Source organism: Electrophorus electricus, chromosome 14 (assembly GCF_013358815.1).
Source record: "Electrophorus electricus isolate fEleEle1 chromosome 14, fEleEle1.pri, whole genome shotgun sequence".
Taxonomy (NCBI): domain Eukaryota; kingdom Metazoa; phylum Chordata; class Actinopteri; order Gymnotiformes; family Gymnotidae; genus Electrophorus; species Electrophorus electricus.
Genome location: NC_049548.1, coordinates 4,691,734 through 4,718,731, shown reverse-complemented (window position 1 = coordinate 4,718,731; position 26,998 = coordinate 4,691,734). Strand labels below are relative to the sequence as shown.

General features: G+C 40.9%; 2 protein-coding genes across 3 annotated transcripts in view; one reads left to right on the top strand and one right to left on the bottom strand.

Annotated features, from left to right (window-relative positions):
• Positions 1-17,773, bottom strand: part of tbkbp1 (TBK1 binding protein 1) — a 37,778-nt gene extending 20,005 nt beyond the window's left edge. The window contains exon 1 of one of the 2 annotated variants that reach the window (XM_035533853.1): positions 17,572-17,773. The gene's annotated coding sequence lies outside the window, so the exon portion shown is untranslated. Of the gene's footprint in view, positions 1-17,143; positions 17,194-17,571 lie in introns of those variants that run through there. The other variant, XM_035533854.1, reaches the window with a different exon arrangement.
• Positions 17,774-19,922: 2,149 nt separating this feature from the next.
• Positions 19,923-26,742, top strand: pdk2a (pyruvate dehydrogenase kinase 2a). The gene is made up of 11 exons (XM_027029388.2): positions 19,923-20,169; positions 20,640-20,781; positions 21,886-21,957; positions 22,061-22,245; positions 22,645-22,734; positions 22,860-22,937; positions 23,250-23,326; positions 23,414-23,512; positions 24,671-24,781; positions 24,979-25,092; positions 25,283-26,742. The coding sequence occupies exons 1-11, from the start codon at positions 20,052-20,054 to the stop codon at positions 25,424-25,426; spliced, it is 1,230 nt and encodes a 409-aa protein (XP_026885189.1). The 5' UTR covers positions 19,923-20,051; the 3' UTR covers positions 25,427-26,742.
• Positions 26,743-26,998: the final 256 nt, after the last annotated feature.

The following is a 26,998-nucleotide window of genomic DNA, read 5'->3' as shown; positions in this document are numbered from 1 at the left end:
AGAGAGAGAGAGAGAGAGATGGGACTTTCACTTTCATCCAGTGTTGCTTGAGATGATCTAAAAATCTTCTCACATTCCCCTGCACCCACCTAAGGACACAGCGTAAAAGCAATGATTAAATCAAACATGGAGAGGGAGAAATATGACTAGCTCTTATGCTGCAAAAACAACATACTGAGCATACTGATGAAATTACAGATTACACATGTAACACTTGTAACTCAATTTGTTGTGTTTAGACAAATGATCAGAACAAGAACTTTGGCTTGTTGACCTTGTTGATCTAATTTTCAAAGGCTTCAATCATTTTACTATATTCTAATTGAGCAGTTAATAAAAATATGTTGTAGAAATGGCAATAAAACTTTAAAGCCAGCAGAAAATCTGTTTACCATTCATTCAATTACAGTTTTTCACATTTACCATTAAATTGTTTATATAATCACTGCTTATAAAAATAGATATCTAGATATCAGCCCACAAGCATAAGAAGGTGAAATTCCTCCTAGTGGTAGCCAAGTGCAGGGCAGAGATTGAAAGCTCAAGTTGCACCACCCAGTGTTCCAAGAACTAGCTCATTTAACCTTTATTTCAACCAGACAAGACATTAAGAACAAATTATTATTAATAATCACAGCCTGGCAAGTGCAGAAGATACTTGAGCCCTTGCAACAAAAAACATACTGTTCTGCATTCTAAGAAAAAAACCAATAACAAAGTATTATTGCGAGTTGTATTTTTTTTTAATGCCCAATTAGTTAAGGTAAGTCTAAATAAAGCATATTTAGAACTGTAATTTATTTTAATGTAAAGTGTACAAAATCAAAAAGGAAAATAACTGTTGACACAAAAAGGGGAAATGACTAATGTTTTTTTCGTGGCAAGATCTCATCTGTAGGGAAGGGATGGGGAAAAGCCTTTTTATTCAAGCAAAAGTAAAACAAATCAAACAGAAGTAAATCATTTACAAGTATCATTAAAATGTCCATAAGTACTCTTAAAAGCAGAACTGAGAAAAATGTAACCAGTTGTAGAGTTCTCTGTAACAGATTCCAGTCATTATCAGCAGCTGAAGGAAACGATATCAGGCCAGGCCACAGGATGTGTTAGATTTAGGGGCCTCCCTGTGATGTAAAGGGTAGAACTCATATTGTACTTAGCCACACAAACTGTCTGCAATGATTTGCAATTAGGGGGTGAATATTCAAGAATACTTTTATAAATGAGTGTAAATCAGTGGAGTTATAGTGAGTGTGCAGAGAGGGACATTTAACCAGAGACTACAAAGTGCAGAGGCGTGTTTTAGAGGGGGCTTTTGTAATGAATCAAGTAGCAGAATAATAAAATGTCTCAAGCTTTTGAAGGGTACCTTTGCATGCAATCTATAAATTACATCTCCATAATCAAACAAGCATGGTCTTTTGAACAATCATACATTTCACAGCAGGTGTAAAGGAGGAATGATTCCTATACAGAAAAGTTTTGCTTGAACCGTTGACCACAAAACGGAGACATGATGAAAAAGTCAATGCACTTTCTAGCCAAATTCTTAGGTATCTATAAACAGCAACCTGCTCTAGGATGGTTCCATCACCAGTTGTAATGTCACAGATGGGAGGGGGCACAGACCCGTCTGACCAAACCACATAATTTTAGCCTTGGTTGCATTTAATGATCAATTAAGGCAATTAAAAGTCTGTTGAACTTTGAGGCAACTATCCTGAAGTGAATTTAACACAATATCAGGAGATGAACCAGTGACACACAAAATTGTATCTGCATATAAATTAATATGAGTTGTTAACAACAAAAGGAATATCATTAAGAAATACGGACAACAGAGTTAGACCAAGTATTTTTGACTGGTGACTTCCAGGAAAGGCTGGATAATGACGAACAGGGTGATGACAACTGGAAAGACAGTGGGCAGCACAGTGAGACAGTAACCAGGGCAGTGAAGGTTAGCGCCCCAACATCACTGGGTCTCAACATCACCAGGAAACTGAACAACACCAGTTTGATGAGGTTGTAGCCCTCAAAGAGTCAGTGGAGGAGTCGACTGCAGACCTCAGTTGATTGTCAGAATCGACTGGTATGTTAGTGACATTTACAGTGCTAAGAATATCTGGGCCACTGTAAAGAGCCAATTGCACCACCTAAACCCTCAATAAAATTCAACACGAAGGAGCCCTCCCTGACAGAAGTCAGGACGTAATCAGAGGAGCCCAGACCAGCTCAGCGTCAGAGCAAAGTGGAGTGTCCAAGCTTTGTCTAAGGGTAATATGGCAGAGGAGGAAGGTAGCCAAGCAGAAATGACAGAAGACATCAAGATTCCAAAGCAAGTTATATCACATGGCTCCACAGCATTTCTCTGATCAGTACGGACATCTTTTTAAAGATTCTTGCTACCTCCTGAGGAATCATCAGGTAGCAAGAGAACCTCCTGAGGAATTCTTTCATAGATACCATGTTGCAGAATGGAAGAGTCCCTGGCATGCCAGACTGCATAGAGTATACAGACTTGGTTATCAAGTTGATCTATGATGCAAGGGAGAACAAAGGAGACCTTTGGTTGGACCTTGCCAATGCTTATGGATCCATTTCACATAATCTTGTGGCAACAACACTGATGTCTCAGAGACATGTCTCAGAGAAGAGCAAAGACCTCATCACGAGCTAGTCTAACAGTTTCGGTTTCATCTCTGGAACTACAAATGTGTTCATGGCATCACTTAGAGAAAGTAATAATTACTGGTTGTGCCATATCAATGTCCTTGTTTGCTCTGGCGATTAACATGTTTGTAAAGTCAGTGGACCCTTGTCTGAATCAGATATGAGGCAACCTCCAATCAGAGCTTTCAGGGCTGACTTGACTACATCATCAGTGCCAGGATGTTGATGACTCATACAGGGTGTGGAGACACTCATGGCATGAGCTAGACTTGCCAATACTTCTCCAGGCACTGCTGATCAATTACGTTTTGATTATTATCATGGATGGATTCGAGAAAAACATCAGCTAGTGCCTTCATAGGTGGGCCTACCAAAGAGCCTCAGCAGCTCTGCCCTTTATGGGCGCTCTGATCATTTGTAACTTCGTTTTACTGGCCTGACAGAGCAGTTTAAAGTAGTGTAAAGCTAGGAAGGTGGTAGCTTCACAAGATCTCACTATGATAAAAAACCAGAGAAAAGAGAGACATCACTTGATTCAGGAAGAGATCTGTTCAGAGCTGGAAAAACAGGTGGATCACAAGAGTGGCAGTGTGTAAACAGGGGGCTTAAATGAACTGGGACCATTATGTCTGAGTGTTTTACAATTTGATTATATAATCTAATAATAATGGAATATTTGTTGGCAGCAGTAGTCTAAATGGTGAGGGGTCAACTATTGGGCAGCCACCATCAGGAAGTGTTTTGCTTTTCAGACAGACATTGAACAGTTTCCTGTGAAAGGGCCATTTTAATGGGTGCTTTTCAGCTTGAGTTAAGAGATGTTTGGAAAGCTGCAATCACCTCATTTCCAAATGAATGAATACATAAGTTGACAGATGCTTTGAGCTCACATACAATACTGCAACCTGTGCGTCACTGACTCAGTCAGTGCTGCCTTGACTTTTAGGGTCATAGACATACTAGAATATTCTTGGCTGAAACAGAATAATGGCAAATCTTTTGAATCATATGCAGAAAATGTTTCAGCCATTACATGAATTTTTTGGTTGACCAGAGCATGCGCAATAATGCAAATTTTCTTGAATCCTTTTGAATAATTCCAGTCCAAATGATCAGCATTTGTGGCAGCAGTACAGGAGAGAACACTTCTGAGAGTATTGTAAACTGGGTGCCTAATATGGAAAGCTGTATCAAAATGCAGAGTGCTATAGCAGCAATACAATGTCAAGCAGATGTTTCAGCTCAGAGTGTGTGAAGCAAACATCAGCTTTGTAATCTGAAGAAATTCTGAACTTCCTGGGATAAAAGAGGGCACAGCGCTGAAAACGCTGGTCCTTAGACAAAAGCCCTCAACCACCGTATTTCCTTGAATGTAAGAATTTGCATTCAGAAATTACCAATCAGATGTGCAGCTCAAATATGCCTCTGTTTGAAACTCAGAGCTCACAGCTCTTTTCAATCAGGTCTTAAGTCTATCAGATCTGTTAGGAAGTGGACTAACACTCCTGTAGCATTAAGCAATACTATAGCTGACAACTCATCTTATGATATGATCTATGCAGTTCTGAGTTGGCCTAAATTAATGCAGAGAACCAAGGTTGCATTATTTCTTTATCACATGTAGTGTTTTACCTTATCACAAGTTAAAGTATTGTGTTTTATCTAATACATATTTTAACCCTGTCAAATATTTAGAGTTTCCTCATAATCCAACTGGTTGAATCAACAGTTTACTGAACTAGATGCAAACATTATTGTTCTTAATAAAGCATACACATTCATTTTTTATGTTTTTTTATGTGTGCATCTAGACTAATGCAATTATAGCTGTCTCATAAAGCCAATTGTCTGAGAATGTAACATATAGACAAGAAGCTGTAAATGTAGTCCACTGCCAGAAATCTTGTACTTGAGGTTCAAACTGCAGTTAAACTGATCTTGAGGTCAGATTCCTCAAAACACGTGTTAGCTATGTTGAACATTTCCATCCCTCCGTAGTGGTAGACTGTGTTACTGGTGAAGTGAATATAACACCACTCTAGCCTGGCTTTATTAAAAAGCATAAATAATTGTTGAATGTTAATCAATTAAATGCTTTTCTAAACAATATTTAGGGGTGCCATATCTCTGAATTCATTTAATAACACAAAGTCAAGAGTGCATCATAGTGAGCCAGTTCACAACCAGATTCTCACTTCCTTCTGCCCCCCCGGTTTAGCAGCAGGTCTTTCTAAATTTCGCGGCAAAAATTGCTAAAGCCTAATTTCTCACACTGCTTCTTACTGGAACTGGCTAATCACATGTATGTGGCCCACACATAGTGACATTGCTATGCATACACATTACTGGAAAAACACCTTTTTGGCCAACCCACATAGAACAAAAGCTAACCATTCCTTCCCTTGTAGCTTTGGGATCACTTACATGCTGAAGTGGGGAATGTTTCTATTATCTTTCCAAATGGGAAGATTAAATACCCCAACAAGTTAATAGCAGCATCTTAGTTTTTGGTTTTGTTTATTATTATTTTAAACAATAGTATCTTCTTTGATGTAAGTAGAGTTTCCTGTTCCTGAACTGAAGGTGTGAAAGCTTAGTGAGCATTTTAAAGACAAGGGTGTTAAATGCTCATCTGATACACCATACTACACAGGACTGGGGAAAAAGCTAAAGCTTGCTGATACTTCAAATTTGGACTTCCAAATTCTGAAGATAATGCCTGTTCTGCAAAAGACCATGGCATGTGACAATGGACTGGGACTTCTGGGATAGTTAGTTGAGCCAAATGGGGGATTTGGAGGCCAAACTCTGGTATATGAAATCTTGCTGTCATCTACTTCTGCTGCTGTGCACATCTGTGGTCTCACAGCAATAAGGGTGGTCAGGTCTCAGTGGCCATTTTGCAATAAACACAAATGGTCAATTGTTATTCTGGATTATACATCACTGGTGAACCAGGTGTCAGTTCCTGTGACTGTTGTCCTGTACCCACTAACTAGAGTAAAATACCAGCATTATATATTGCTGACACCAATTCCCTGTAAAGTATCCAATCTGCTGCACATGTTTACTAGGTTAAACCATAAATTAGGCTAGCCCAATGGTAAATCTCTGACAAAGCAGGCTGTTTGGTCATTAAGGAACTTTATAACATTTGTTACACATATGCACATGATATTCTCATGCTGGGCTATGCAATAGAATTTGCTCTTTCTGACATATTTGTTAATTATAATTTGTAGCAAGACAAGTTTGTTAAGCTTTACCCACATTAAACCTTCGCCTGCACCAATTTCAGTGCTTTAGAAAAGTAGCAAAACAGTTGTTTTGAATATTGCAACAGCAGCCCAACTGATATAAGCACTATTCACTTCGGTCATTGGTTGAAGGTAAGCAGTGAAGGAGTAAGTAAATACAGTAACAAAAGACCCTCTACATGTAGGACCAAAAAGAGTGATCCATGAGTCCATGACTGATCAACCTCAGCTGTGTCACCCGGGCTAAGATGTCTGATGATGGAAGACCTGAAACATCACTGATGATGTATTTGTACTACTTGGTGTTTCAAAAACTAAAAAGTAAAGAAATAGTTACCGATGCGAAGCATATTATTTGCACATTTCCAAAACCCCTCTTAAGATAAATTCATAGTAATCTTAAGTAGGAATGCACATATTAAGAGTTTAACTGTTTATTACCAGATAATAATAAAATATTAATTAGTTAAATAGTAAAATTTAACTGATTAATAAAAAAGGTAATTCCAACGAAATATTTTTGTCAAAACCAGGAAAGTCGGTGTTACTTCAATATTAATCATTATTAATAATATTACCAAAATTGTATTGTATTATTTAATTTAAGAAATATAGCTGAGAATCTTTCTGCACGATTCTAGCTAGGAGGAAAATGTTACATTGTCCATTTTATGAAAAAAAAAAATGTTGTATTGATATTGTTTTCAGAAACATGGTCCATTCTAAATAGTACATTTTAATCGTGACGGTTAACGGTTAATGGTCGATTAACGAGCGTCGTTTACCGGTCAGGAAAAATAATCGAAACAAGCATCCTTAAACAATATTGTTTTAATAGTAATGCCATATACGTATAATAAAATTATATAATAATGTATAATAAAATTAGCGGTTAATGTACTAGATAAATGGTTGGATTCCATTGTGTCATGTTTATACTCACACGAATACGGAATTCAAGAGCAATAAACCCTAGCTACATAAGTAGCCAAGCCAAAAGGTTATTTTTGTGTACTATAAGTAAATACTGATTTTTGACAGCAATCACGTGTTGCACACATAGCCTACTGATGGTCCCAACACACATAAACGTTACTCGAGTGTTAATTGTGCCCTCTTGTGGAGAATTTTGGAGCAACTTCGTCTATGATAGAAAGTTCGACTATGGTTATATAAGCACGATTGACTCGAATATCGAGTGCACTGTTTATAATGATTTGCTTGGGCAACCAATTACCAAAACTCTGCACACTAGGTGAAAGCAAACACAATGCCTAACTTTTCACAAGGATTATGATAAATGTTTTATTTGACCAAGATGGACCCAAGGAATCTTGAATGAGGTACAAGCCAAAAATAAATAAAAAAATAAAATAAGAAGACACTTGGGAAAATGATCATATCACTTTAAAAAGAATTGACAGAGAGAGTATCTCATGAAATAGTAATTCTCACTTAGCCAGATAACTTAACCCCAACATCCATACTGTACAATAGGAGCAGAGAACATTGCTATTGGACAGTCGCTTTAGCCTGTGGGCTAAAGTTTAATCAGAAACCTTGATTAAAGAAAACCCTCCCTGGTCACTTTGACAATTGATTGTGTTCTACAAAGGAACACACTGTGGATAATACAAATAGACACTTCGTAAGGTTCGGTCCAACCTTAGTCACGTAACAGACCAGGAAGAAATGGACCAGGAGTCACGTAACAGACCAGGAAGAAATGGCTTTTAAACGTTGGCAAGTTGAGCATGTTCCTGTCCAGGCCGGTGTAAAAGTAAAAAAAATTAAAAAGGTGCAGCAATCAACAAGCGTGGAGTCATGCACCAACACAGCATCCTTACCCTCGCTAACACAGCCCTGCTTAGCGTTTTCCCTGGCAAGCTACAAAGCCATGCGCTTCAACACTCCACTGCACAGAGCAGCTCAGCCCCTGGGACAGCCTCAATTACCATCAGGCAGCTTGGGCCTGCAACTGATTTCATGACAACCCTGTTGTGCTCCTTCCTCCATCCTGTTTATTTCTGAAGCCATGCTGAGGATTTTTGTCTTCTGCAGGGCAGTGGAAGGACAGAAATCCTTATGAGAGGGTAAACAATCTAGGGGCCATGCATAATAATAATAATACAGAATAAATATGTGATGTAAAACATACATAGATTTCAAATGATTTGAAAGCTTTTTCAAAACTGAAAAAGTTCCTTAGCATGGTTCTTCATAGAAAATGTGTATATACTATAAGAATTCTATGTATCTGTAATGAGGAGGTTCAAGCAGGATGCAGGGACAAGTTACAGACACAAGAACATACGTTTATTTGCACACATAACATATAACACTTAGCACACAGGCTAACACCGACAACACAAACGCGTAAACTATAGACTTTTACATGTATGCTAATGACACAATGAGGAGCAGGTGTGAGACACAGGGAGGGCGTGGCCACTTTGACGAACACACACACACACACAAACACACAGAGGCGGTCGGGGTGTAGAGGGGCCGCATTGTGACAGAGCCCCTCCCCAACGGTGCGACTCCCGGCACGACAGCCTATTGGGCCGCAGCCCCAAGTCCAACGTCAAATGGTGAGGCCGGAGGACCGAACGACCCGACACGGGCCAGCGTGAGCAAGACAGAGGGGGCAAAGACAGGCACCAAGATGACAACAGACAGGGACAGACACAGACATCAAAGGGGACAAAACGACTGGCGCAAATAACGTGACGGGGACAGACATAGTGACTGAGACGGGTACAACATTATTTAACAAGTTTACAAGTCCAGGTAAGCCGGCGAGAGCCCTGGGCTGTTACCCAGTTGTCGGCTGGGCTGCAGTCCAACCTACCAGCGGGGACTCGCCTCTCACCGATTTGGGGGGCGGCAACCTCTGCTGTCCCTCCACAAGGGGCGCACCAGCCACCTTGCCCGTCTCTAGAGTGGGCACTGGTATCGCCTCCTCTCCTTCCTGTAGGCTTTGGTATGGGTGCAAGAGTTCCAGGGCTGTGTGCCCTAGCGAAGGGAGTTCTCTCCTTGAATGAGGCTGCCTCTAGTTGTTTCGCGCTGGCTTGTTTGTGCCTAGGCGATACCTCCTGGTTGGAGCCTTGGGCCACCTCGTAGGTGCCGGAGGCGCGTCGTTCTCGGAGACGACAGACAAAGCATCACTGTCTGCGGGAGAATCCCCATGGAGGACCTCCTCCACCTCCATCGGTGGATCCTCCGCATAATCAGACCCCATGTCCGACCGCAGACTGATGTCGCTGTACTCCCCTTTCTTTCCACAATCATCCCTTATGGTGATCCATGTAGGGGTCGTAGGACCCAGTGGAGTCCTCTTCCGAGTGCCGGTTCTTGTAGTCCGTCTGATCTCTGTAGGACTCAGCAGAGTCCGACCCCGGACCATAATCAGGGCCCAAAATCGTCCAGTGCGTTCCTCCCCTGTTGTGGACAGGAGTCTATGGAGTCCAACTCCCGAGTACAGGCCATCATTGTACCAGTCCCGGTGCCCAGACGCGGTTCCGTATGACTCCCCAGTGTCCGCACTCACCTGGACTGCTCTCCCCTACTGTGGGAGTCGGGAGTGTGCCCAAGAACACGGAGGGCTTCCCTGCAAGGGCTGTGGGGGGTGTTTACTACTCCTTTTACCCCTTTTCTTCCCTTTCCCAGGCATCCTTTGTCGGTCGTTTCTGTAACGAGGAGGTTCAAGCAGGCTGCGCGGACGAGTTGCAGGCACAAGGACATACGTTTATTTGCACACATAACATATAACACTTAGCACACAGGCTAACGGGGTCAAACACCGACAACACAAACGCGTAAACTATAGACTTTTATACATGTATGCTAATGACACAACGAGGAGCAGGTGTGAGACACAGTGAGGGCGTGGCCACTTTGATGAACACACACATGCACACAGAGGCGTTCGGGGGAGGGGCCGTATCCTGACAGTATCAGACAGTTCTGGCATCAAAGTTGAATAGAATTTGTACTATGTGTTTGTATGTAGAGAGTCAGGATTATACACATATACAAATGTAATTATACGCAGGGTTAAGATGTTAAATACCTTGTGGCAAACCATTAGGGTTTTCCATCAGCCCAGCCCACTACAAGAACACTAACTTCAAAGCTCTTCACTGGGGTTGTCATTTCCCTTCATCTGTGTTTCGTTAAATTAAGCCCATGACATCTCTAGAAGGCTTAACAGTGAGGTCTGTCTTTCCAGACTTAGCCCCCATCAAGCTCACTTTTAACTCACAGTCCTATCGCTTGCTGAACCTTTTTAAACAAACCCACATTGGCCTCCTGGTGACTAAGACCATACTCAGCCTCACTGACACCGTTATGCATGCAGTATATGCATTAAGGCATCATGATTCATTGTAATGATATCAACACACTGGAGCATCAAATGGAAGACATTTGTGACCCCAGTTTTATTAATTTAGTTTTTGGTAATGGTGGTTACCCAGTTGTGCATGCACTTTGGCTTTTGTGAGTTGTGAAGAGCCTCAACATTGGAGAAATGTTGAAATTACAGTGTGTTTTTTACACAAAAATAAATAATTGCAAAAATAAATACACAATAAATACTTCAATTATAATTACGTTAGAATAAATGTATAAAAAAATTTACAATGAAATTTGAGTGAAACTTGGCGCAAAAAGTCACACAGAGATACGCTTGTGATGCTCCTCATTCATCACGTATGCATGAATTCACCTGAGCTCAGTGATGGTGGTGGACATGTTGGTGTGATTGAAAGGGTCCTGCATTGTGGCATCATGGCCGGCATGCATATCTCAATGACATGTGGAAGCAAAGACTCAGATATGAGCTCTTTTAAAGCTCAGATTTCTGAGCATGGTGCAGAAGATGTGCTGGTTTATTATGCTGTCACATGGTGACTTCAGCAGGCAGCCCAGATTTAATACCGAGAAACACTAGACTAGGTTTCCAATCACTGTGTGAAAGAGAGAGAGAGCTGAAAGAGTGGTTTGTGGCATTGGAACACTGGAAAGAAATGCTAGGTTGGGGTTCCGCTCGCTGTGCGCAAGAGACTTTCTTGCTCCACATGTTTGTTTTGATGCATTGCTCCATTACTCAAATGAGAGGTCTGAACTGTCCTTGACAAGGACATTTAACACTGGCATGCAGATCTGTTGTCCCTCTCAGCCTCAGGCTTGTAGGGTTGATGTAAGGTGAGAAGGGGAAAAGTTGTTATGCTCCACATATAAAACCAAAATACAATCATGTGGTGGTTGTTGTCTCGGATGCCCAGGAGTCACTTCTATCACATAAACCCACTCCAGAGCTCCCGTGACAATCAGGCACTGACGTCACAGCACACGCATGCTGAGAGAAGAGACAGGAAGAGGATGAGGGAGGCGCTGAGCAGCAACAGATAGAAAAAAAGAAAATTCTAGAGAAGAAGCCTGAGGCGGTAGTGTTCATCACACAGTACCCTGCAAACCATGGGCAGGAGAGGAGAGGAGAGGAGAGGAGAGGAGAGGAGAGGAGAGGAGGAGCAGGGAAAAGGGGAAGTGGCTGTCAGTGGCGTAGTAGTGATGCTGAGTCTGGTACTTCAGTATGCAGAGGAGGGAAGCTGTATAGTCCATCTGAAACCCACACACAGTGGTAATGTACAGTCCCACACTGATAAATACCAGCTCCAAAATAATAGTTTATTCAGGAACAACACCAGCTTAAAAGAGCAAGCACTTAAGTGGGTAATTATTATATAATTATATTATATTTGAAAGTCAAATCACACACATACACGCAAACACACATATGGAATACAATTTTTATTCCCTGAACTATGTATGAAAGGGTACTATACCTACATATAAACCTGATCCTGCACACATGAACACACATGCTCAGTTGTAGAAGGCAAACACAGATGATCATCATCATCATCATCATCATCATCATTTATCAAGAACCCAAAGATCCAAAGACAGAAAGATGGTCTGATTTCCAAGGGAGCACTGCAATCCCATGGAGGTTAGCACACTGTACGCTCGCCTCGGTGGCCACGTGTGCAGGAAATCTGTCCACTCTCCCTGTTCTCCTGCCAACGTGTTCATTTCTACACGTCAGCCTCTTTTCTTTGGCTAAAGCAACTTCCGTCTGCGGCATTCTCAGGGCAGCAACTAAGGGAGACGGAATCATCTGAAGTTCGACAACAACCCCTCCTGGAGCAATCACGCAGAGGCTGCATCAGTTTATTAGCAGGACTTACAGGCATGTTAACAATACCCATCATCCATCTGATGACAGCCCTGTCCACTACCCACATCAGCAGACTGAAGGTGGGAGAGACAGAGAGAAAACAAAAAAAACAAGAGAGAGCAGAGAAGTAGAAAGGGAGAAAAATAAAGATAGATACATTTTATATATATATATATATATATAATCTAGAGAGAGAGAGAGAGAGAGAGAGAGAGGGAGAGGGAGAGGGAGAGAGAGAGAGAGGGAGAGGGAGAAAGAGAGAGAGAGAGAGAGAGGGAGAAAGAGAGAGAGAGAGGGCAAGTGAAAGGATCAGAGGGGATGAGTAAAAGCATAGATGAATATTTTTAGGGCAACCTGAGGGAATTTCAGCAGTCCAGCCATGAGACCATGGCAAGTGGGTAACCTGTTTTCCTCAACTACAAAATCCAGTAATATGTACTCCATATGAATTCCCGTCACGAGGTAGAGGTCTCTGCCGCTTTAGTGCTTTACTTCCCTCCCTCTTCCCTTCAGTGCATGACATTCCCTGTCTGTTCATATTCTCCATGCTGTTACATCCTTGGTATGCATCTCATTCTCATGGCATATTCTTCCCAATGTTCAGCTCATGAACCTTACTAACCTCTCTCTCCCTCTCTCTTTCACTCTCCCTTGCAGATTATATTTTATTACGCCTCCATAGTAGGCAATGCGCCTTGTGTGGGCTGCAGGGTCCGTCACATTACAGAACAGTTACATCATTTCCATGTGGTCCCGCGATTAGGCAGGTGTTTGCTGATATTTGGAGTGCCTGGGAGAACGGCTCCCAGTGAAAAGCCTGTGCATACGTTGGCTCTGCTGGAGTGTACAGCAACACATAGGTACAACAGCTTAGCAACCTTTTTCCCATACAGCATCCCTGTAGTGCTAAAGCACAACAGAGTCTCAAAGAAGTTTAAAGGTCACCAAGCTAATTACATCGTGTTACGCTATGGAATGTAATACCGCCACTGACTTCCAACGCAGGAATCAGAAACTGCTCCCCTAAGACAAATTAAAACAGGAGTCTGCGAGGAGCTTGGCAACTCCTGGCTAGCCCTCCTTTGAGAATAAGCAGCTGGTATAGAGGAATTTGAAGGTCGGTAACTCTGCATCTAGTTACGTAAGAGAGAAAATAGCAGAAGTAGAGGCAGGAGGAGAACAGACAGAAGGCAAGTCAGAAAATAAGAGGCATTCTTTCAAAGAGAGAATGTTAGAGTGTGAGAGTAGATTGAAAGTGAAGGAAAAGCTAAGGAGAGGCTCAATCTCCTCTTTAAGAGCAGCATTCAGTAAGCTTAACAGAGGGCATTTCTTATCAGAGTCGTAAAGAAGTTGTTGTCACAATGAAGTGATGTATGCAAACCTGAGCCTGCTGCCTCGCCGTGATTCACTACCACTACAAAACAACAGCAGGCTGAGCCTTTGTGCAGGACTCCAATCAGATTGCCTGCAACCTAGCCACTGACCTGCATTTAGTACCCAGAACAGTGTCACGGTGATGAATGCCAGCTGCGAGAGAGGCGTAAGGGTGAAGGCAGGATGGAGATGTCATCTTTGAGAAATTGCCCCTTTTGCAAGCCAATATTTTGTAGCTCTCAAATCTAAAAAAAAAACAACAAAAAAAAACATCCAAAGAGACACATCTCCTGTGATCCATCAGCTTTGTCAGAAGCACTTCAACGCCACCGAAAGCTGTGCTGCTCAGTGATCTGAGCTCACACGCTGGGCCCCTTTGGGTCTTTGAGAAGCCATAGAGTGGATCTTTCTGTTTGCACCACCTTTCATTTACAGAGGTGGGCAGCGATTTTTTTTCTCTCCCATTTTCCCTGTTTATCTGTATATCTATTAAAAATGAACTGCCTTTGAAAATTGACCAGCGCAGTTGCAAACACATGCAGTAACTTGAAAGCTCTTGAAGACCTGGAGAGATCAAAAAGGAACGTTTTACCATCTGTTCTGAGCTGCATCCCATCACGTAGAGGAGAAAACACATGACAAACAAAGAACACGTGGTAGGGCAGTGTGGCCTGTTAAATATTCTGGCACTCCTGGCAGGCGTGTTAAAGAGCTGAAGGAGCGCACCACTCCAGGTGCTCTCGCTTTTTCTCTCTCTCTCTCTCTTCACACCTCACTCTCTACTCTAGTGTCCTCTCATGTCCTCTTTCCTTTGCTCTGTTGCTCTCTGAGTGCCCTTTGCAACTTGCCCAGACGTTCATGAATATTCCAGCCCTGCCCAGGACATTGGATCTGCTGTCGCTTGTCACAGGGGGACCAAGGACGTAAGCGGCTTACATAAACCTATGATTCTCCATCAATATTTCTTGGGTGGTGTGAGAAAGACAAACTGGTATGAAGGAAAGAAGGACATTAGGTCCACATTCGGGCAGGTTCAGCATCACCATGCTCTGTTGGGTCCCTGAGCTCTACTAGAAGGCTTTGGAATTGTATTATAAGAACTTAGCACTTAAATGACTGCACATATGAAAGATGAGTATAAATCCCACTGGAAAGTAGAGTGTCAGTAACTTGAAGTCCAAAACTAAGATGAACATGTAGACACCAGTAAAATCAAACCACGACCACAGAGAGATATCACTGATGCTAAATTAACTTCTACAGAGTTAGGCTGAATCAAAATTAATTTAATGCTGGTGCTTTTAAGATTAATTCCAAACAACAATTTGGCTAATTTGTAACAGTTACAGCACAGGCCAATGCTATTTTGTGAAATGATATGCAACATGACAAAGTGTGAAAGCATAAATGATATAGCAGAGGTCCTTAATGAAGCAGAACTGAAAGACTGCTCATGGCATATATTATTAAACCTGGACAAGGATAACTTATTTATGAATAGGTTTTGAGACCAAGAACAATATGTCTCCATCCGCTATCTGCATTTGAAAAGAAATGTGCTTGAAGACACAAATACATCATTTGGTTCTGACACATTTTGCCTCTCCTGATGAAAGGGGAGGTAATCAAAGCACACAATAATGAACAGCACAGATATGGAAAATTGCCTAACTCATCAAAAATGCATGGTTTCAGATTTGCTTCTCTGGCTATGTTTTCTCTGACAAGCTCATTGCTAAATTGTGCCATCTGGATGCATGCAGGAGTAAGAAGGACCTGCAGAGACAAATACGGTACAGGGCCTATTTCCTCCAATCACCCTGAGCTCCCTGTGTATCAACTTCAGATCAAACTCTGACTTTAGAGTGGTCAAATGAGCAGTAAATATCTGTCAACCCAAGTAATCAAATCTGGTAGTATAGAAGGAAATCAAGCCACTGACATTGTTATAGACAAGTAACATTACTATTTATTCCAAATGTAAGAAAGCAGACACTTAATTGGTGTCTGCACTGTCCAGACAATTTTTCTACTTTACAAGTTTAACGATGTTCATGTGTTGATATGTTGATACTTCAGATACTGGTAGTGAAACAATATATATCACAATTAAAATGCAAATTTCACAGAGGGAGCGAGAGAGAGGAAACAAATGTCAGATCTACGGTTAGCCATAGGACAAAAGTTGTGATTTATCTCCCAGTATCAGACTCATAGATCAGCTCTTTCAAACAGTGTCTCAAAAGCAACATGACAACAGAGCTGAAAATCAAACTCACGGTAATCATGTCAAGCCTCAAAATGTTGAAGGATAGTAAGGCCAAGTACTGTAGAAGTGTATTATACATACTTATCCATAATTTGCCAAAATTTCTTATCTCCCAGGAACAATAAATGAAAAGACACAAAGGCTCTCTAGGTAAACCCAGCTCTTTGCAAATGTAGCTGTTCAATTCTAGTAATATTCATACAACTGAGAAATGACAGACTTGCCTCTCTGGAATTTGAAATCAGAGTTTTCAGGAACATAAACTTTGTACATTCAGTTCATGGCAAAAGAAAATACGATTTAGGAGGCTCTAATCCTTCTGTGGTCACTCTAATTACAAACACACATAGCACAATATTTAAAAAGAAATAATTTGGGACATTATGATTCATGCCCTCACAACAATCATCTTTTTCACAGGAACTGTCTTGTAAAATGATTCACATTCAGCTGTCCTGAGGTACCCTTCTCAGCTGGCGTAAAAGCTCAGGAAACAAGGCCGATGAGCTCCACTATCCAAGTCTAAGCAAAACAGTCGTATAAGTGTATTTATCCCTGTTTACTGTTACAAGCCCCTTCGGACACCCAAATGTCTCAAACCAGGTGAGGAAAGGCTACGACATGATTCAGCACTAGTAGCTGTCCAGGCAACGGCCCCTTCGCTTTGTACTACCAGCACATTGCCAGAAAACACTAAGTCCCAAAACTTAACGTTCACTCTTATTCATTATGAACTGCATAACCAAGTCTTAAGTAAGCCTGAGATAAAACACCAATTTGGACAGCTGTCTGGCATCAAGTGAGAGTGCTGACTTCTGATTTTATCCCCCTTCACTGTCACGCTGGAGAGCTTCTCTGTTTGGGTGCAAGCGCCGTTTGTTCATTTCGCTGTTTATTGGAATTGCTGACGATGGCTTTAGTGCCAGTCAATGCGCAGTGATTTATGATTTCATATTAGCTGAAAGACAGGTGTAGCCCATGTTCAACCGCTTTTTCCGAACTTTTCCGCAAACATTTATTTTCATTTTTTTCCACAGGAAGAAATAATCCAAAAGGCAAGTGTAATGCCAAACCAGGGAAATGCAGCATCGTTATGTCAACTCTACAGCACAGACATAGACTATGCTTCTATGTAGAAAATCATAGAGAAAACACAGAGAACATACCGAGAGATCGAATCTCCTGTAGATACTTATCAGAAACTTGGGTTTACCACAGAAATCGATTATATATCGACACATTTCATATTCTCCCCTCAAAACGACAGGCTACTCCAATTTCATGATAAATTAATCAACAGACTTTCTTATCTTGACGTTTCACCTGAATATTTGCTCCTGTCGATGAAGACATTCCTTGCCATTGCATTCAGTTCATTGTATTGCCTCTGACGAACTACTCAGCAGTGGTGCTGCTGATGTCAAACCGCCCGAGTCCCCTTTAAGTACATGCATTGGGCTTTGTTTAAAAACTGAACACATTTACATCATTTACGTTAAATACAATAGTCCTAAGAGGAGATCATGAGCGTTCTCCTGGATCTTAAATCAGCGATTTCCTCCGAAAGCCCTTTACGTGGCTTTTGTTTGGTATTTACACGATCATTTGTAAAGCAGTCTGTTAAACATGGCTGTGCGCACTGAGCGCTGTCCGCCACTGTATACCGAACGCAGAATATGGTGTAGCACTGGCTGAATAGTCCCAAAGCATGCCAAACGAATAACCCAAAGCATGCATAACGAAATACTTACGATCCGCCATCGATTGCTCCTCGTATGCCATGCCTTAAGTGGGGGCACCGGACCCCAAAAGTGCTCGTTTGTTGTATACCGGCTGCCTGCTGCTTCCCGCTGCTGTTCTCTGGTCGCTGTCAGAAGAGCGTTTCTTCTCAACTGCGCTGACTATGGAAGAGAAGAGAGTTCTGCGCTCGACTGGTGAAGATTAGCGTCGCGCTGGTAGAGGCGTCATTGCTGAGAAAAAAACATCAACCGTAAGCCTTCCTCCAATAATACAAAAGACAGACTGGCTTAATTGAAATCGTATAGTTAAAATGGTCCTAGAAGCCTTTCTTTGGCATGTCAGTCACATAAGCTGCCAAATAAAGTAGTTTTGTGTTGCATTGCGTATGACAAAAGCGTAAGAGGAGATAATACACTTCGATCAGGAACCTCTGAGCTGAGAAGGCTCGATTGCCAGTAGGCCACTAAACAGAACAAAGGCCTTAGATTCAGGGAAAACACAATTAAACCCCATAAATAATAATAATAATAATAATAATAATAATAATATGGAAAAGACGAAAATAGCATAGTTAATGAGAGAAAGAGAGAGCAAGCATGCACAAGTGAGAACTAGAAAGACATGGGGATGCTTTAATGAGATTAATTTAATTAGAACTGCTGTTCCATTTAGAGACAGTGCAAATCAGGACATTAGTTGCCTGGGACTGAGACATGGGATGGCCTGGGTGAAGGGATGCATAGTTGGTTAGGAACTGGAAATGTACTGGTATGCAGTTGCTATCAGACCCATAGGACCCCAAGGAGAGAGGGCCAAGCATATGCTGCAGTTCTGCAGTTTAACAACATATGTTGTGATATTCATTGGAACGTATTATAAAGCTTAGCTTTATGATATGAATTTAAAAAGACCTTACTGAACCAAGATTTGGAGAATAAGTGGTAGGCCCCAGTAGGAAATATGAGTACAGATAGATGTGATTATAATTAGTTGTTTTTTAGCTTGTGGAAAATATTTTAGGCATGGTCTTCTCTGCTTCAAATGTAATAAATCTCCATTTAGTATATGTTACAAAGAACAAGACTAAACATATTATCTAAGAAAAGTAATATTTTAAAAATATATTAGTTTAAATTGAACAAAAGCACATGCAACAAATAGCAAACATCTCTTGGGAAAACTGTGTCATTTTGAAATTAGCCACAGCTGGGCCTTTGGTACAGGATCCAATGGTACTGGACAAGATAGATGTTGCCACACTGACCACACAGAGGTGCAGTTGTGCAGCAATAGTCAGCCAGTGTGCACTGACACACACACAAACACTTCCCAAAGCAAAACAACACCCTGCATAGGTCTATGCTCATGTCATTTAACCAAGTCATCTTGCCATCACATTGAAGGATACAAGAATCCATAGGCCACAAAGGATAGGGCCATGAATGCAGTCTCAGATGATGCAGATTAACACAATTTCACTAGTTTAATTTCACTAGGTTTAATCAAAAATGTCTATTAGTTAAAAAATGATTAACAGTAACTGCAAGATTTTCTTTTTATATTAAACATTCATGTCAGTGTGAATTAAATTCTGAAGGTGAGTCATATAGGCTATCAGTCAGGCCTGAATGATTGCTGGTTGGAACAGGAGTGTGAAATATGCACAACCAACCTGCCTCTCATTGAGGCTGCTTTAATTATGTAAGAATGGATTTGGTCCATTGCACTTGAATGGAACAATTTGTCCTTAGCGATAATTCACTATTCAAAACCAGAAAATGGTGGTCACAAAATTATTCATTAGGAAAAGTTTTCCACTATCCTGAGAAAATTGGCCTTAAGAGATTTCAGTGAACTTGAACAAAAACGAATAAAACAAACAAAGAAAAGAAAAGAAAAGAAAAGAAAAGAAAAGAAAAGAAAAGAAAAGAAGAAAAAGAAGTGTTGGACTGAGTGACAGTAACTGTAAGATTTTAATTGCTTTCCGTTTATTTTGATATAATTGATTATTTACAATATCCTGTTTCAAAGACACTAGGAGATAGAAACTATAGTTAGCTTTTTTCAGTGATGTTGGAATTTTTGCCAAAGCCCTAACGTCTCTCCTGCTCCTGGAAACTCGGGACTTGTTTGATCTGACTTGGTTTCACTGCCCACGCTGCAGACGTGCAGAGCAGACAAGGCTTAAGAACGTAAAGGACGGAGCGCATACACATGTTTACGACTCCAGACCAACTGCTTCAACATGTTTTCATATTCACAATGTCACAGTGTCCCACCCCCGCGCCGTATTGGACAGAGCGACAGCTGAACTCCAAAACAAGACCTCTGATTGGATAACGGGCTTTGATACGCGCAAGCCTTTTCAGGGCAAAAATACGCGTTGTAAAACATAGAACATTTTGTCCTGTTATGTTGCTTGTAGGCAACTGCATATTTATTCACTTCTCACTTTCTGTAATCTTTTAATAAGTCTAAATAACGCTTCGCAATGAAGTTTGTTAGGTTTATTATGAAAAATTCTGCTTTGGCCAGTGCGCCGAAACACATCGAGCACTTTGCTAAATTCTCGCCGTCTCCTCTTTCTATGAAACAATTTATTGATTTTGGTGAGTATGTTTCTCAAACGTTATCGTTCTGAATAAAGTCGAAAATGTAGCTAGCAAGCTATAGCTAGATTGTTCAGAACCCTGGCGCACTGCAAAACAGATTTGCAGCAGATAACATATTTAGCTAGCTAGAAAAAATCGGTCTCAGTAGGGTGTAAGTCGTTAAGTATAATGTGCTAGGTGTTAAATGCTATTCTGCCATGTTTTTATTTTAATATCGACAGTGTATGATTTCCGAGTTTGGAGTGTAGGGATTAACTAAGGACCTAGCTAGCGAAAACGTTTGACACTGATCCAGTGTTGCATTATATTGGTAGACAACTAGTGTCCATTCAAGTCCATGGTCTATTGTGCAGTGTTTAAATATGTTGGTATATGAAGAACCAAAGAGGCGACCTTTTATGTGTTGTTAACCGTTGGCACTACGTGTAGTTGTCAAACACAACTATGTAAAATTATTGTTTGAGCAGGTTCCACAAATGCATGTGAGAAAACGTCATTCGTTTTCTTGAGGCAAGAACTACCTGTGCGTCTGTCAAACATCATGAAAGAGATCAATTTACTGCCTGACCGACTGCTCTCCACACCATCCGTTCAGATGGTACATAGCTGGTAAGTCAGATTTATATAAATCACTGATCTCATCGTCGTAATCCTGGTTGCATCTCCTCTGGTTTTTAAATAGCCCTTTGTAAATGCTTTTGCAAAAGTGCTATATTGATAGTACATAGTAAACACCTCTTCCCTGGTTTACTTGAAACTGGCCCAGACACTAATGAGGTGAACTTTTGCCTACTTTCTGTACAGTGTTAGGCTAGGCTGAGCAGTCCTTCCAAGAGGGGCTTTGTAACCTTTGCCCTACTTTCACTTCCTCCTCTCCTTACACATATTTACAGACTGTGGTAGCTCAGTGGATAAGATATGTGCCTAGTAATCATACGGTTGGTGGTTCAAGCCCCACCACTGCCATGTTGTCACTATTGGGCCCCTGAGTAAAGCGCTTAACCCTCAGCTTGTGTTCAGTCATACTTGTAAGTTGCTTTGCATAGATATGTCAGCTAAATTCTGTGAATGGAGGAAGCTTTCTAAAGAGATTTACCTTTTGTTTTAGTAGTACACCCCTCATTGGATGGCCTCAGAAAAATTAATTAAAAAAAGCAAGCTGATCAATTGATATAGTTAAATTAAGATGAAATGCAAAAACATGAAAGGCTGGTCTCTTCATTGCTATTTTGCGTTTACGGAATTTAGCAGACGCTCTCATCCAGAGCGACTTGCAAAAGTTACAAAAGTTATTTTAGGAACAAGACAGCTTTTGTATGAACAAGATTCTGTCTGTTCTTAGAACACTCCTCAGTAATAAAAAAAACCTTAGAGATCATATCAAAACACACACACACACGCCATCCACAGTTCCCATGTTGTCCTTTACAGCAGTCATTTATCAAACTTTGGATTTTTGCTTAATGCTGCCCAAGTTGATCTTTTGTGCACGGGGCACTTTTAACCAATTTCAGAGTATCTCATCAGTAATTCAAGATATTGACATGTGAGAATACCTGTGATAGCTGTGAGATGTGAGAATACCTGTGACAGTAAAGTGACAGTAAGCTGTCACTTTACTCATATGTGTTACTTAGTGTACCGATACTCATTGCCCTTTGTAGTTGTTAACTTTGAAGGAATCCCATGTACTCCATTTCACTCTGTGCTCAGGTATGTTCAGAGTTTGATGGAGATCCTTGAGTTCTTGGAAAAAAGTCCTGATGATCACAGTGTTCTGGGAGAGTAAGTGCAGTAGGATTATACGAACCTCAGATCCATTCTACAATTTTGGCCTGTATTATTATTGGCTTTCTATACGTTCTTTCACACCTGCTCTAACCTTCAGGTTTGTGGAAACACTGGTGAATATCAGAAACAGACACAATGATGTCGTGCCCACCATGGCCCAAGGCGTGATTGAGTACAAAGAGGCTTTCAGTCAAGATCCGCTCACCAATCAGAACATACAGTACTTCTTAGACCGATTCTACATGAGTCGCATATCCATTCGTATGCTTATCAACCAGCACAGTAAGTTGCAGGCTTGATTGATAACATGGCTCTTACTACCAAGCTGCTACCTCTGTTTTCAGATCTGCTGTAACAAAAAAAGCAGATTGAGTATTGCAATCTATACAATCTTTAACATTCTTCTTGTATAAAAAATGTATATTTGCATATTATGTGTAATAGGGCTAAAGTTTCAACAGGACATCATTTTATTTTAGTTAATAGAAGTGGAAGATTCCTTAAGCCCCCCAAATCATTTCCATTCAAAAAGCACCACTGTTGACTGACAAACTGAGGACGGTGCTCTGTAGAACCAGCAGTCACAATTTGAAGACTTACTGTCCCCAGTGTATATTTAGATTAATTTATTTCAGCTGTTTTATGCACATGATGGTTAACTATTTTATTTTTATCCTATAGCTCTGGTTTTTGATGGGGCCACAAATCCTATTCATCCCAACACCATTGGGAGCATTGACCAGCACTGTCAAGTGACAGAGGTTGTCAAAGGTGTAGAATAAGTGCATTCTTTTCTTGTAGTATTATGTGGATACTCTGTTATCTATGACAGACATATGTCAATGTTTTGCACTTTTTGATGTTCTTACATGTTTTAATGACTCATTTGTATCCAGAGGCTTATGAGAGTGCCAAAATGCTTTGTGACCAGTACTACCTCAGCTCCCCTGCCCTGGTGTTGCAGGAGCTCAATAGTGAGTGATGGATTGTGCTGCTTTCGTTTCCAACACCTAGCTACTGTGTCATTGAGCTGTCCGAGCCCCATGACGGGTGAAGCTCCATTATGTTTGTTCACTCAGCAAGTTGTGTGCTCACTCATTAGATTCATAGATAATCACTCAACTTACTGAGGCATGCACTGTGTTTGAGTGGATATGGCTGACTGACTGAAACAGTACTGACGCTGTGACTGAACTCCAATGAACGAGATAGAGGCATTGATGTTTGTACAAAGAAACAGATCAAAAGTTTTTTCATATTTCTTTTTGTCTGTTTCTGTTATACAGCAAACAACAAGAACCAGCCTATCAGCATAGTGTATGTGCCCTCTCATCTCTACCATATGCTGTTCGAGTTGTTCAAGGTGAGCCTGATCATTCTCATGCAGTCCTCTAGAACAAAATCATAACGTATACTGAGTGTTGCCATGACACAATCTTTCTTTCATCAGAATGCTATGAGGGCAACTATTGAAAACTATAATGAAGGCAGTAGTCTTCCACCTATTGAGGTTATGGTGGCTCTCGGAGGAGAGGATCTTTCTATAAAGGTTGGTTGAAGTAATGTTTGTTACTTTGAATCAGTGGCAGTCAGTCCCTTCTAAAGCTTCAGAGAAGGGGTTACAAAAAGGTGGATGGAAAGAAATAATAAATCATTTATTAAAAAAGTAAAATAAATAAAAAAAACATCAACCTATTCATATAAGATACTTTCCCATTCTTTGTTACTATTGGATGCATTTCTATCTGCTCATTAGTATTGCAGGGACTCGCTGCTGTGTCCCTTTTGGTGATATTTTGAAGGGTTCTGTAATGTAAGTCTATTGTCACTGTCTTTGCACAAGTTACCTTAGTCAGTTAACTTTGAAGTGAGACAGACTCTGGAGCATTTATAATTCAAAAGTGTTTTTCAAGGCTACTCTTTAATTAAAATCTCACAATGATTCAGTGAGATGGGCCAACTCTATAAATCTCAGAAAGTAAAAGGCTATGTATGTAGTTTCTATAAGATGAACCATGGAAGGTATGTCTGGCTACCAACTATCCTCCAGCGTACATACCATTCTTGTTGTTGTCTGTAGTTGCAATTAGAGTCGTATTTTGGGAATCCAAGCAATAATTTAACGTTGCATGTAATTTGCGGTGGGAGTGGGGGTTTAGTTGCAGAAAATCAATCAGCCACATCCATTGCACACCATTGGTTTGAACTGATCTTGAATCTCTAAATCTCTTGAATTACTGATGATGTTTCTCTCTTTTCATTACTGGGTTGTTATATTCAGTCCTTAAAATCCTTCCTTATTCATTAATGCAGGCAAACTGCCATTGCTAATTTTAGATAGGTTTTTGCATGCATCATTTGACATTAAAAGTCTATTAACCCAGTCCCATAGAAACCTGAGCATTCCATTTCCTGGAAAGACACAGACATCCACACCTGCTAGGATATAATGCATCAGATCAGTGGCCTTGTTATTTGGTTACTATGACAACATACTGAACCTTGTTTTGTCCTAATCAATCGCAATTGTGCAACCCTGACCAGAGGCCAGTGAAACATTAGACGCTTGTTTTTTTTCTCTGTCAGTTGTCCTGTCCGTGTGTTACCCCAGTATCACAGGGCTTCAACTGTTCCTCGCAGTGATTTATTAATTTTTTTGTTCCATTTCCTTGCAGCTTTAATGTCTGCTGTCTCTCTCTGCCTGCAGATGACTGACAGGGGTGGTGGAGTTCCTTTCCGGAAGATCGAGAATCTTTTCAGCTACCTGTACTCCACAGCCCCGATTCCACAGCCTGACCAGCAGCACAGAGCTCCTCTGGTGAGACGCGGCTCTTTTCTCTATCATTACATTTCTTTACAGTTGACACAAAGAGGTTCCACGCCGTCATTTGAGCTCAACCGCCAGTGTGGCCGGTAGAGCGATAGGGTGGAAAAGCTGTGTGATTTGCATTGCACAAGTTATTAGCAGCATGTCATTGTGTGGGTCCTCGAATACCTGTCCTGTTTTGTCAACAGGCTGGGTTTGGGTATGGGCTGCCGATCTCTCGTCTCTATGCAAGGTACTTCCAAGGAGACCTTCAGCTCTACTCTATGGAGGGTTACGGGACCGATGCTGTCATTCACCTCAAGGTACGCTTGCTTCTTTAAATCTAATGAACTCAGTCAGAAGTACTAAATAAAACAGGATTGTTTTAATGAGCCTAATTCTGCTTTATTTATCAAAGGAATTATTTCAGATTTATGTTTTATGCAAATGTGTTATGCTCTCTTAAACAAGGCACTGCTTTAGAAATGCCTTGGTGTGTTCTTTTCCCCTCAGGCGCTATCCACAGACTCTGTGGAAAGGCTCCCAGTGTACAACAAGACGGCTCTGCGGAACTACAAGGTGAGTCAGGGGGCAGACGACTGGTGTGTGCCCAGCAGAGAGCCTCTGGACCTGGCTGTGTTCCGACTGGCAAAGTGAGGAGGGAGCAACATCCTCAAGCCCCACCAGGCTCTGACACTGGGACCAGAGAGTAGACCGCCATCCTGGATGCGGCCCTGCCCTGGGAAGACAGGCAGTCTCTCCTGTAACTCTAGTTATCGCATGCAATAGCTTTCCCCCTGCCATAATCAACTCATGGACTTATTTATTTTTTCTTACTTTTATTCGTTTCATGGTTTCACTTTTGGTTTAATTTTTTCTTTGTCACAACGTCAATTTTGATCTAAGCATGCGTGAGTGAGACGGCCGACAGAGGCGACAGCCTATTGCAGCTCATGCCGTTTGTCTCTCGTGGGAAGTGGCATTTTGTAGGGGGAGCGTGGCATACAGCCTGTGCCGCTACCCTTGTTAGTGGGCAGGTGGAGAGCCACCTGTCCCTCAAGGTCAGATGCAGCCCTGAGCACCTGTGAAGTAACATTGCCCAGTGGGTGGACCGAAGATAAATCCATGCATAATACTTACATTTACCAATAGACTATATAATCAGAGGTTGATGTGGAATGTGCTGTAATAAGTTAACACTTATTACTGCAAGGACACTCAACTTCCAGTGAATGGCAGATCTTCTGACTTCTCTTTCCATAGGGGTCAGGTGTGTTTGATGACAGTGAACAATTCGTTCACTTAATACAGTTTGTTCAGTTAAATGTCAGTGGTCATATGCAAGTAGTACTATAATGAGAGTCCACATTTGAGTAACGCTTTCATGAAACACCTCTGTGATGTTGCCACATTTCAATATTGTATTGTCACATACCTGGAACATAATTTCAACAGTATTCAGAACAAGGAAAGCTGCATAAAAGAATCAGAATATGTTTCTTGAGTTTGGAACTCAAGCAGTGTGGAACCACAACGAGTGTTATGTATTGCAAGATTTTTAAGTGCATGTTGTCAAATCAGTTATGACATCCCAAGTATATTATTATTGCCTTGGTTAAACTGTTGTGTGATCGTACACTTAATCACCCTAACATTACTTCCTTGATTGAATGCACTCCATGTATTTTTATTTTTTTTTGAGTGTCTTTTGCTTCTAAATTTATTCTTGTACCTTCAGGCTTGCATTAGATGTTTCTGCCAAAATAAAAACAATATAACTGTTAGGTAGATTAGACTCTGCAGCTTAAACCTTGTCTGATGCAACTTTCTTTCAGGTTGTGCTTTTTTATTTTTCTTTATTTTATGTGAACAAACAGGTAAGAGATAAGAGAACTTATCTCTACCTTTGCATATATATCTGTGTGCCTCCCCTTGTTTCCTGTAATAAATAAATGACCCATTCTGAACGTGAACCATGCAGCCTTTCAGGACCATTGTATAATGTATGCCATATTTGATCCTTCATGGCAAATGAAGGAGAGCTAATATTTTTCTAATAAAATCTGTTTCCATTGTATTTATAATGTATATACATATAATGGAAATAAACATGTTCAAATAATAATAAAACAAACTTTTTCTCCCCATTCATAAAATTTGCTTTGGCATCATAAGCTGTGTTATTTCCTCAGAGTCAGAAAGTTGGCATGCAGATCATATGTAATGATG

Coding starts and splice junctions, on each gene's coding strand:
- pdk2a (XM_027029388.2), top strand. CDS start 20,052: ATGAAGTTTGTTAGGTTTATTATGAAAAATTCTGCTTTGGCCAGTGCG. Junction 22,938..23,249: donor GGTGTTGCAGGAGCTCAATA/GTGAGTGATGGA, acceptor TCTGTTATACAG/CAAACAACAAGAACCAGCCT. Junction 23,513..24,670: donor GAGAGGATCTTTCTATAAAG/GTTGGTTGAAGT, acceptor CTCTGCCTGCAG/ATGACTGACAGGGGTGGTGG.